At 32.9% G+C, this 13,323-nt stretch overlaps 1 protein-coding gene across 7 annotated transcripts in view; it reads left to right on the top strand.

The window, feature by feature from the left end:
- The window catches only part of ATP7 (copper-transporting ATPase 1), a 133,447-nt gene that overhangs the window by 115,409 nt on the left and 4,715 nt on the right, over nt 1-13,323 (top strand). For all 7 annotated transcript variants that reach the window (XM_076488765.1, XM_076488769.1, XM_076488767.1 and 4 more), the window contains 2 exons: nt 8,466-8,583; nt 10,045-10,147. In XM_076488765.1, coding sequence (XP_076344880.1) covers nt 8,466-8,583; nt 10,045-10,147 — 221 coding nt within the window. The remainder of the gene's footprint in view (nt 1-8,465; nt 8,584-10,044; nt 10,148-13,323) is intronic.

The following is a 13,323-nucleotide window of genomic DNA, read 5'->3' as shown; positions in this document are numbered from 1 at the left end:
GGTTTAGAAAAAGTCATCTTAGAAACAGAACTTTTATGAAATTGATATTTTTTACAAATTGTATGGTTTTCATATTTGAAGGTACAGTGTTTTGCATATGGTCATTGAACAGCTAATCTTTACTCAAAATATGTATCTTCATATTTTTGGATACACAGCCAAGTGTTAAAAGAATTTGTTTTCATTTGTAATTGTGTGAAAACTGAAGTAATGGCTTAATCATTTTTGTAATCAGTGGCCTTACATAGTCACTCAAATATATAATTATTAGTTTTTCTGGTATTACTACTACTAAGTACTAATTAGTAGAAACTGTTTTTCATCTAGTACCATAGTAAGGGTTGTTATGGTGAGAATTACGTGTGACAGGAGTTGAGTCTTTTTGATACTAATACCATTAGGACTTCAACTGTTTTAATGGTTTCTACAGGATATAATGTTTTACCAACTTTTGTTCTAGGTGGACTGATTGTATCATCAGTTAGATGGATGTAGAAAGCTTCTTTTATCTATCTCTTTTGTTCATTTGTCATTTATATTTTATCAGTTTAATATTATTCTTTCCAATAATGTGGTCCCTGTTTCTTACATGAAGAACTATAGTACATAGATTGTTATTACAGAATCTTGTAAGTCTGTTATCTTCCTTTTTTCTAATTGTTGTTGGTGTTTTTGTTTCTCCAGTGTATTAAAGTTAACATGCAAAAGGAATACTGTAAATATTTGGTTTTTCTCTCCACTGGTTCTTTTAAGTGGTTCTATGTTCTAAATCATTTTCCCCCCTCCTTTGATTCTTCAAGTGGTTCTGTGTTCTGAAATATTTTTTCCTCTTCAATCATTCTTAACTGGTTATATTCTAAAACATTTTTTCTTCCAAAATATGCTTAGTCTTATCTAACCAAATGTTTTTTTGTTTACTTATTTAAGTATTGATATGAATTTTTCCTTGCTTGCTGTTGTCTTTATACCCCACTGTAATGCCTCTGATTATTTTAACTTTGTGACTCTCTATCTGTGTCAGTGTGCCCTCTATACATGATCCATATGTAAGCTTCCTAGAAATTTCAGACAGTTTTACATATTTATTGCAGGCTTCTCTTCAGTACTTTTAATACATTTTCAAGATTTTATTTTGAATTATTTTAGATCTTTTTTTTAGTGGGGCTTGAGTTTGTTTATTTTCTTGAAGGACATACAGTTCCTTATATGCAGATAGGTGGAGTCTTACATACAGTTTGATGCCTTTTCTCTTGTTAGCTCTGAGATTGAATTTGTAGGAATTCAAAGGTGGACTAATGAGGATTTAGATTTTATTTTTCCTGCACCTTCCTTTGCTCAGACAGTTACTTGTGAATATTTGATAGATATTCTGCTTTCTGCATCCACCTTACAACTATTACACCATGTTTGTAATGTTTTGAGTATTTCTCCTGTGACTAAAGAATCTTCACCTTCTTTTTGGGAGAAACCAGTTCATCTGATCACCTGGTTCTTTCATCTTCACCCAGACATTGCTGTTCATGCAAGGAGATTTGCAGATAAATTAATGGAGGTTGCTGCTATATTTAGTCCTCTTCATTTATTGGATCAGCTTGCCAGAATGACATGGTTTTCCATTGTATGGAGAACCCTTTTTGGATTCTCAGAAGTTAAGACCTTTTTCCTATTTGGGGCTCTAGACAAGAAGCCACTGTTCATCTTAATCAATTTCAGTTTTCCAAAATGTGTCTGTCACAACAATTTTGTATTTTATTTATCGTATATCCAAATGTTGTTTGGGGCCTATCATAGATACCTGCTCAAAGTTTGGAGAATCTTAGTTATCTGTTGAATTCTACTTCGATCAGGGTATTCACTTCCTCTGTCCTTGGGATCTTTTGGAGAGAGATGCCTTTTGAGAGGGAGTTCACCTTCCTATGTCAGCCCTTAGAGATCTTGGAGAATTTTTTTTCTTGGATAGTCTATTTTTGTGGGAATTCCAATGTATATGCCACCCATCTACATTCTTTACTTTCCACACTGGCTTTTCAACTGTTCTAAAGTTCTTTCTCAAAATTGTTTACTAGATCTTCAGTTTGAGTTTACAGACTTCCTGCTATACTGTCACAATCTGTTGAAACAGAAGGGTAACTTTGCCATTATTAATGTAGATCTTCCTCCAGTGTAAAACAAGGATCTTGGCATTGATAAGTACCTTATGGGGTTAGATCCTGTGGGGTCTTATTGTAGAGGGTTTGTGTCAGAATTTGAGACGTTCACACAGATCAGTTGGTCATTCTAGTTCTCAGAAGCAGTTTGGTCATTCAGTTCATATTTTCTACTCTTCTGTCTTTCCACTCTCTCAGGATCCTCTTATTTCCAACCATCGAGCACAAATCATCCAGGATCTTCTACACAAAGAAGCCACAGAGCACACAATCTTCTTTCTTGAGGGTTTTTTTTTTCTTGGCTGTTTATAAAACAGAAAGTGATGGGTGAATGGTGACTATTTATTTTCTTTAATAATTTATGTATTTAAAGGAGACTTCTCTTCTTACTCCTAGAGGTACCTTGTCCATTTATGGGTGTGTTTTTCATTTCCAGACTAAGCCAGGCTTAACCTTCTCCCTATGCCTTCAAGCTGTGGAACGGCCCAGCATGGCTAGGTGGTTAAGGTGCTTGACTCATAATCTGAAGATAGCAGGTTTGAATCCCTGTCACACCAAACATGCTCGCCCTATCAGCTATGGGGACATTCATTATACAGTAACAGTCAATCCTACTCTTAGTTGATAAAAGAGTAGCCCAAGAGTTGGTGAAGACTAACTGCATTTCCCCTAGTCTTACAATGCCAAATTAGGGATAGCTAGCACAGATTCAGTTGTCTACTTTACCATCATAATGCATGGTTCTATCTCTTTTAGGGAATGTAGGCATTGTTGGAATCACTTATTCATTTAGATCAGGCATACATGAGGGCTCTTAAGTGGTCATTATGGGACCAGTGAAACATTTACACAAATGTGCTGGATGGTCTAGTGAATATGTTGCATTCCAGTTGATGGATTTCAGCTGGTGATTAAACTGAGACAACACAACAGTAAGTGGTCCTGTGCTGCCTCCATGGCCTCAGATACATCTGTTTACAGGTGCTTCTATTCAGGGCTAGGGTGCTTGTATAGCAAATGTGGAATTCAACGGATTATATAATGTAGAGCTTCTTTTTGCATCAGTCTCTTAGAACTTTTAGCAGTTTAACATGCTATGAATCAGGGTCTCAAATAGTTGTGAGGGGAGGTGGTAATGTTTCATTTAGACAATTTCACATTAGTTTTGTACATTTCACGGCAGAGAAGCACTCACTCCATATCTCTGTTTTCAAACAGTGAATATTCTTTTTAGGGCACTCAAACACCAGATTGTTCACCTTGTTTGTTCTGTTCCAGAGGTAATAAGTCTAGTGAGTTGACCAGTTATCTTGTCCCAACAGAGCTCTTCTTACAAAATGGATGCTTTAGCATCACATTTTTCATTGAATCAGTTCTTGTGTAGGGACGCAACAGATTAATGCTTTTCCTCAAATTGAAATATAAAAAAACTCCTGCTCTTCTGATCACCAGTACCTCACTCTCTGGCTTTGGGAATAGTTGCTCTATAAGAATTAGATGGGATTTTATTTTTGTGTTCTTTCCAGTTTGTCTGCTTTCAAGGTCCTGGCTCTAATTTCAGGTCCTGTCTAGTTTTTTGTTGGGTCTATATTGGCCATGTCAGCCCTGGTTTTCATTCCTTTCAATTTCCAGTCGGACATTTTTCATCCATCCATCAACATTCTTGAACTTCATACCTACCTTTTACGTGGTCCATTACAGACATTAAGGATTGATGTCTTAAGTGGCATCTTTATTGACAAATTCTATTTACATTCTTCTTTGGAAGTTTGGAAGTTTATAAATGAAAGGGTTCACTTTTTCTCCATGGCTTCCAAGACATGAACTTGCCCTTCACATCCCTCTGTGACACATATCTTTCAATTTTTGACATAGTTGTTTGGCAAAGATCTGGTGCCTTTTTTTATTGCCTTTTTGTTTTTTCTAAGAGAAGGAAGGTCTTGAGTCCCTAGTTTTCTCCTTTATTTTGAAATCATTTTGGTTTATATGTCCCCATCAGACTTTCCAGGATCATAGTGGTTCTCCATGCACTACCACACCTACTTTTTGAATCTTTGTGCTCATGTTCATAGTATCATCCTTTACTGCTATTGATTTCTCAGTTTGCTCCCCTTTACTGATCTCCCACTTTTCGTGGAGGGTTGACAATTAACTCACTTCTTGTATCAATATTCTTTGACATTGAGAAGGCTTTTGATACAACATGGAGGTATGGCATTTTGCATGAACTCCATTTATATGGGTTACTTGGTCATTTGCCCATTGTTAAAAAAAATGTTTAATGGACAGATGATTCCAAGTTCTTGTGGGTTTGACACTTTTCCATTATTTTCTACAGGAACTTGGAGTTCCATAGGGCTGTGTTTTGAGGGTCACACTTCAGTATAAAGATTGCCACCACTGAACAACTCTCTCTTACTGTTGTAAATGTGCTCTATGTTGACAACTTTCACGTCTTATGTTAGTTGTCAAACATGAGGTTTATTGAGCGGCACCCTACAGACTGCCCTCAATCATTTACTGAAGTGGTCTACAGCAAATGGTTTTAACTTCTCTCTCTCTAAAACCATTTGTATGGGTCACTGGTCTGTGGTCCTACTAGGACTTTGGCCTTGAAGATGCTGCATCTGATTCATCATATGGGACTTTGGCTCTGCATCAAACTTCCCCACTCCATAGCTTATGCACAATCACATGAACCTCCTCTACACCTCTGCCACTTGCAACTGTTTTTACTGTATGCTTTGAAACTTTTATTCTTACCACAGCATCCTACTTGTGGTTGTTTTCCTTTCTCGGTGGGCCATGCTTTTTCAGAACAGACAATTTGACATTGTTCCTTTTGGCCTTCATATACAGGTGAAGTTGGATGAATTTGGTCTGTCCTTGGATAACATTTCTGTATCCACTGGCCTATCCCATCATGGCTTTTTACAATCCCCAAATGTGGCCTATCTTTAAGTCATCTGGGAAAAGCAGACTCTCCTAATTGAAAATACTGTCTGTTATTTGCTGAACATCTTTCGAACCATCCTTCCATTTATACTTATATGGATGGTTTGAAATCAGGTGACTGTGTGGGGTTTGCCATGGTTTGTTGTGGTTCAGTGGTTGCACACAGAATCACCTTTACAGTTTCTGTGTTCACTGCTGAACTGTATGCCATTTTTCTTGCTCTGGATCACACAGAAACTAAGCAGTACTCAAGTTGCACTATTTATACTAATTTGCTTAATTCTCTATTGGCCCTGGAATCACTTCATGTTAGTTCTCACCCTATTCTCACCAATATTCAAAACCGACTGGCCCATTTCTCTTTAACGTCAACTTCTCTCCAGTGTTTCTGGATACTAGGCCATGTTGGTGGTATTTGCAGGAATGGCTTGCCAACACTACAGCTAAATCTGTGTGCTCTGGCACTATTACTATTGTGCCTCTTTCATACATGGACTATGGTCCTATATTCAAGGCTTGTCTCCATGCCAGTTGGCAGTCGACTTGGAGTGAGCAACATGAAAACAAGCTTTTCCAAATAAAACCCTCTATTGGACTTTGGCTGTCTTGCTTCTGTGAGGATTGGAAAGAGGAAGTTGTTCTAACTAGACTATGCACTGGGCAGTTTTTTAACTCATCATTTTCTTTTATCTGGGATTGATACATCAACGTGTTGTCTGGATGACACTCAGGTCACAATAAGCCACATTTTACTGTCTTGCCGTTATTATGACTCTCAACTCTTTACTTTAATTTTAACATTTTACTAAATGTTTGGCACAGAGAGCCTAGTTGTTTTGCGCCATAAAACCCCAAACCAACCACAGTAACATCTTTTGCTTGAAACTTATTTTCTTTTGTTATTAGTTAGCAGGCATTGATGTTTAGATGGGTTTGTTTCATGCCCGCAGGACACTACCATTTCACACAGATTGTATCCAGACAGGTTCTTTCTACCTGAAACTGCACCAGCTAGGAAAAGAGATAAAGCTTTTTCTCCTATTCATCTACCCACCATTTCCCATTTTTATGGCCATTCAGGTTTGAATTGTCTTTTATGCCCTGTTTTGACTCGCAACAAAACATTTCAGTGCTGATGTTATTGGTTATTTATCCTTTGGGGTCCTTTGGTATCATGTGACTTACTTTATATCACTTTGACAAGTTGGATTCAACACTTGGTTTGGATAGCTTACTCTGGTCTTTCATTGGAAGAGCAGAGACTTAGGGTTTCAGCTCATCAAGATGACATTTCACTATTTGGTTGTGTAAGCCCTTGTTTTTGGCTATTTCTTATTTTCCATTATCGTAGAAGAGGGTTCTCAGCTTCTCATAATGCTGCGCATTGAGCATCACATCTATGAGTCATTAGTCAAGCTTTGTTTGTTCCACATTCTACTTATAATTTCAGGGGCAGGAGGTTTTACCTTGCCTTTTAGATAGAGGAGTTACAATTTCCCTTCATAATCCCATGCTGGATGATCTCTGTTTCTTCAGGATGAGTGTGAGAATTGTTATGATGTTGTCTTCCTCTAATTTTTTGGGACAGTTAAATCTGTTGAAGTGGTATTATAACTTGGTGTAGATTTCATGACTTTATGGACTGTTGAATTTATAGCCACATGTTACACACAAGATACCACAACTTGGGAACGAGTTGAATAAACAACATCCAGCAGAACAGTTCACAACAGAATTAGAAGTAAATAAACTCTTATTCCTAAACATGATGGTTAACAAGATATATAAGTAACCAACCACAGGAAACTCAAAGACACAAGTATGTTTCTCAACTATAGATGAAACTTCTTCAACCATTAAATGTGGACAACCTCATCTCCAGAACAAGATTTTTAAAAACATTATAAAGAATGGAGAAAATTTCTACTATGATTTCCCTTTAATTCTGAACATTTAAAGAATGAAGTAAAGATATATACCCTCAAAACAAATAACAGACACACAGATATCTCATGTTTTGAAGGTCTGTCTAAAAACTCAAGAATATACAAACATTATAAAGTTGGGTCAGTTGTTGAGGAACAAAAAACAGTACAATCAGTTAGTAGGCATCAAATCATATAAAACCCAATGAAGAGCAAAACTACCATTTACTACATCAATTGTGAATGTGAACTCCTAGTACATTGGAGAAGCCAAACAGAATTTGGAAGCATAATAATCTAGCACAAACCAAAAGAACCTGGATATTCCTCTTGAAACCATTAATCCTTTTTCTACAGACAGTTCAAAGGGTGCATGTTACAACAGTTAAGTTATTTTCAAATTTATGAACACTTTCTTGTTGTTGTGCCAATAAAATTGGCATCACAATACAGTTTGTAATTCAAATTTAAATAATGCTTATGTTTGAATTTCTTAATTTTAAAGGACATACTGTGAAAAATCTCAATATTTGTTTTTATCTTTCACATGGCATATTTTCTTGTCTTATTACTCAGCTTATAATTTATTGTGCCTACCGTATATCACCTGTGGTGATTAATGAATTATAAACTTAAACTCCAGACATTAAAAAGCTAGAATATAAAATAAGAAACTCTTACCTTTTATATTTACTGAAATATTATATTTTACATATCTATTTACATATCTGCCAATTACTCTATTTTTTAAGCCTATTTTCTTCTGACATCTACTTCTCAAGTGCAAGCTTAGAATCAGTTAGGTTCAAAAGTTGAGTGCTTAGACTCATAATTTCTAAACTCCTACTGCCGTTTTTCATCTGCAGCCCTTTTATTTGTTCTGTTTAACACCAATGAACATAATTATTAAAAGGATGTAGTCTTACAAAAGTAGAAATAGGATGGCTTATATTTACTACGAAGTTATTTTATATCTAAATATTGGGATGAATGCCTTAATTAACATTATCTGATAATATTCATTGAAAATGGTGGAGGTTGAGAGTCTTAAAATTGTAGAAATATAAAGTGGTTTAATACAAGGCTTTTCTTTGTCTAATGATTGGCAGTAACTGCCTTCCCACAACTAACACCTAATTGATACTCCATGAATGCTAGCTACTTTCATTATTAGTGAAGTATTGGAACAAGATATTCATTTATGGCCAGGCTTTACCATCAGATAACAGTACAACTATTGAATAAGGCATTTTCAAATTAGAAATTTTAGTTTAAAGAAAAGTTGTGTCTGAAACTGTGTGTTTGTGAAGACTTTTTTTTTGTCTTTTTTAATTCAGGATATTTGAAAGTATGATTGATTTTTTTTCTTAGATGTGTTACCTAAGTTTTAAAGATGATATAAGAAAACTAAATGCAATTGAAACTAATTTTTTTGTAGAATGACTTACTGGATGTTGTTGGAGCCATTGACTTATCTCACAGGACAGTCCATCGTATCCGTCTGAATTTCCTTTTTGCAAGCATTTATAACCTTCTTGGAATTCCTATTGCTGCAGGTGTGTATTTATTAATATAACAACTGTGTCTCTGTTAGAAATTACATGAATAACCTTCTTAGAATTCCTATTGTTACAGACATTTATAAAACATAATGGTTGTTACTGTGTTAGAAATGAGTGAATAACCTTGGAATTCATATTGCTACAGGTATTTATAAACATAATAGTTATCTTGTTAGAAATCATGTGAATGTTCAAACACTTCAAATGTTGTTAATGTCACAATTCAAGTTAGTAATTTTCACCTTTTTTAGGTTTAATATTTTATTTAACACATTCTCTCTAATTTTTCACTTAACAATAAATGTATTTTTATTTTACAGTTTGTCCAGCCTTCATTTGTTATATCAATTTAAAAGTATTATTTTCAAATCTGAGTGAACAGAGACCTTTTGTCATATAAACTAACTTTGTGAGTAGTTTACCTCGGTATCTTACACCCAATGCATAATAGCTTATCTTTCTTGTTGTAAATATTTATTTAGCTTTTCATTCTTATGTTTAACACTTTCAAAGGGCCAAGTTTTGAATTAATACTTTAATCTATAAATAAAACCAATATTTTTATTGGATCTTGAAGAATATTAAACACTTAATAGTCAGTTCAAAGTTTAACTGTGTAATTTTCGTATCCTGTCTGCATTTACCTTAGTGAACTCAATAAAAAAAACACTATAGAATTGTACAAAAAAGTGACTAATTTTGTCCAGAAATTAGTGTTATGATTTTAAAATGTTAATATATATGTTTGTCAAAAATTACTCTGTGTATTTAATTTTATACATATACAGAGGGTTGAATATATGATATTAAAAAAGATTTTAGATTATATACTTTAAGTCATCTGACAATAACAGCCAAAATGAAGTAGCAGTGGAATGAAAAGTATTAGAATTGCATTTTGATGGTGTTTGGCATTTCCTAAATAGTGTGATATCACCTTAAATTGATTGCTTTTGGATAGGATATGTAACAGCCCCTTCTGTGAAAAATATTAATAAACTTATTAAGGTGTGTTCAAATGAGGGATTTATAATAATTAAGATGAGAAAACCATTTTATTTAAATGGCATTGGAAAACAAACACAAATCAACTTGGAGCATGGGGACAATCCAGAAAGAGACTTGCAACAAGTCTTATCCAAACTGTGGTAATGAAAAGGTGGTATCTTGAAAAAGGTGAGAATCCACAAAAGCAAAGTCTGGTGATAGAAGCCATCCACATGGCTCATTCAACATTATACAATATAATCCAGAAGGATTTTCATCTGGAAAAGTAATATAAAGCATCCATACACAAATTTCTTCCACTTCAAACTAAACTACCAGTGAAACAATGTATCTCTGGTTCAGGGTTTTTTTAAAATAAAATTTAACTATCTGATCAATTTACATTTACTGGTTGGGTTACAATTATGATTTTTTTTTTGTTTTTGTTTTTCTGGTTAAATATTTCAGGTGTTTTTATGCCATTTGGGCTTGTACTTAAACCTTGGATGGGATCGGCTGCAATGGCTGCATCTTCAGTGTCTGTAGTGTGCTCTTCTTTGCTTTTAAAACTGTAAGTTACACCTCTTTCTTTACTTAATTTACATGTTAACCTGTAGATAATATTGTATTGGCCTGATTATAAGGTGATACTTTTTGTTTAATAATTATACGGTAAAATTCATAGTCACTTTAGAATTGGCCGATCATGGGCCCCTTCCTCCCAGTCTAGCCTGATGCACTCCTAGATATTTAAATAGTATCTGTTTTTGCATGTGAGCCAGATAATTATTAAAGGTGGTTGTTACTTTTTGTAACTATTTCACTTGCAGGCTGTTCAGTTATAGTATTGTTTTTATAGACCTGAAAAAGGATGTCTGAAGAATCAGTTTTTGTTTTTTCCTTGGTTTCTGAAAATGGATATCATTTTATATTTGAGATTGCACAATAATCAGGTCAATTTGGTATACAGATTTTGACAAGTTCTAGATTTATTAGTCAATATTCATTGATTAGATTTGTGCTTGAGTCATAAAATATAAAGAATATTTTTCTTATAAGATTTAAGGTTTTAAACTGCATTTTAAAATGAATTAATGAATAAGTAAAAGGTTCCAAACAAAATTTTCACTGCTAAATGAGTGCATTATTTGTATGGGGAAACAGATTTTAAACTTGATTGTGTATTGTCAAATAGACAAATAAATGATTTTCTAGTGTTTCTCATTTATTGTGCTTGCAATTGTAACTAAAATTATTAGTTTGAGACAGCAAGTTTTGTATGTAAATATTTGTTGTTGTGTAATTTTAATATCGTTCTTTAAATCTTATTAGGTTATAGTGATACTCAGTTACTTGTATTAAGCTATTTTAAGTGTTATTTGCATTGAAATATAGCTGGAGATGACTGTAGACATTACTTCTGTTATCATAAATTAGATTTGAATTACTGACCAAATGCTGCACAAGTAAAGGTTTTATTTATTTTTTTACCTTAATAGACTTACAATATGTTTAATATTTACTTTCCACATTAATAAGAACATAATTCTTATTATCCACAACTTCTACTAGTTAGTCATGTAGTTTAGTAATGATATTTTCTAGTTGTTTTAAGTATGTTTGAAATTATAACATTGTCACATAAAAATAATATTACACACTTTCAGTGTTATGTTACTATTTATTTTCATTCAAAAATTCAAATCACTTATTAGTTCTTACACCAGTATGTTCAACAAAGATACTATATCCACTTAACCTGAAATGGATAACTAAATGAATGCTGTTTTGGTTTGTTTTCAAGAGAAAAAAAGGTTTTAAAATGTTAAATTCAAAGCTTTGGTAGTTCTATGTCCTTGCAAAATTAAAGACATCTAGTGCAAATATGCTTCTTTTTTTTAGCATTGTATGAAATCCAAGAAACAAAATCTTGTGTATGTATATATATACACACAGTCTTTAACAGTCTTCAGTGGAATTATACCCCTTGAAAATAAAAAAAGTGACATCTATATTGTTAAGTTAAAGAATGTATTTGAAAATAATGGAAGATAAAATTCAAGAAATAAAAATTCTGTTAGTTAATAATTATCAGTATATCTTTCAAAAATGTTGTATTTATTTTTTCTGTAAAGGAATTAATCAGCAAGGTTATGTTATCAAAGGATCACTTTAATACCTATATATACAAAATATAAATAGAATATTTGTGGCACTTAGTTAAGAAATAAAGATTTCATGATTTGCAATAGTGACTTATAAATGGTAACCTGAAAACTCTCTTCATAGGAAAAGTTCCTCTCAGAAAACTGCCCCATGTAGCCCTATCTTTTTATGTAAACATAACTGACTAAAATGGAAAAAACAACACACATTTCTTGTATTTCCTAAAACTGTTTAAGTAGCAGAAAATAACACAGCTGTTACGTTAAATTTTGGTTACTGTAATAAAATAAAACCTTCAACTTTGTAAAGTTATATAACATAAACACATGTTCAAGTAGCAGAGAATAACACAGGTTTCATGTTAAGTTTTGTTTGTTGCCATAAAATAAAATTTCAACTGTGTAAAGTGATATAACATATATATGTTCATGTTATACATGTTTATGTAGAAGATGACACAGGTTTCATGTTAAGTTTGGTTTGTTGTAATAAAATAAAAACTTCAACTGTGTAAAGTTATATAACTTAAATACATGTTTAAGTAGGATAAATTAACACAGGTTTCATGTTAAATTTTTTTTTAATATAAGAGAAATAACTAACAAATCCTGAAAGAGAGAATATGATAGGTAGGTGTGGTCAAAGGGGTCTTATTTTTTATTTGATGGCACAGTAACCAAACAAGACTGAAGACTACAAAAATCATAGTCTGCCTGAGCAATGATGATTCTATAGCGAGCAATTTATGTGAGAAAATGTCATTTCTCACACTAGGGTGAATTCAGGATGTTTTAAATTATTACTTTATAAAATTAAGAATGTAAAACTTGTGTACTATTAAGATATTGATTATTAGCTATGAAATTGTGCTGTAGTAATTGGTATAACATAAAAATAAATTAAAATTTGAATGTAAGTTACTAATATCTAATGCACAGTAAAGAGTAGTCAGGGTTAAACAGTTTGAAATAATTTGTTCTTCTATAAGATATAATAAAAATGTGTTGTTTTTCCTGTTCCAGTTAGTTGTTAATATAAAAAGATATGGCTATAAGGAGCAGTTGTCTTACAACCTTGTAAATAGAAAACTTACATTAGATTTCTCTTTATCAAAAAGAAAATTGAAAATATAATATGTGACACACATCACATAACACACATGAGTACTGTATACTCATCATCATTATAAGAGGTTTAATTGTATTTCTTTGGTTTGCTAACCAAAGCTATGCTGATGAGTCATGAGTAGGTGAAATTACAGTCCACATCAGGATGTACAACAAAACAATGTATTAAGTCTCTACATCACAAATTATATTTTCAATTTTACTTTGAGAAAATGAATAGAAATCTGAAATGTAATCATTAAAAAGTTTGTACAATGTATAATAATGAATGATAAGTTAGGTAAATGCAAAGCCATAATATTATTCATACCCCTAAATTAATTTAGTTTACTATATGGTGAGTCACGAAAGGCTTAAAAAAAAGCACATAAATAGAGAGTTTATTATATTTACTCTCATTTCTTCCTGTGTATTCATTTTAAACCATATTTGTGTAATACATTCAATTGTGTCT

Source organism: Tachypleus tridentatus, chromosome 2 (assembly GCF_004210375.1).
Source record: "Tachypleus tridentatus isolate NWPU-2018 chromosome 2, ASM421037v1, whole genome shotgun sequence".
In the NCBI taxonomy this organism is placed as follows: Eukaryota; Metazoa; Arthropoda; class Merostomata; order Xiphosura; family Limulidae; genus Tachypleus; species Tachypleus tridentatus.
This window is presented reverse-complemented; position numbering and strand designations above follow the sequence as displayed.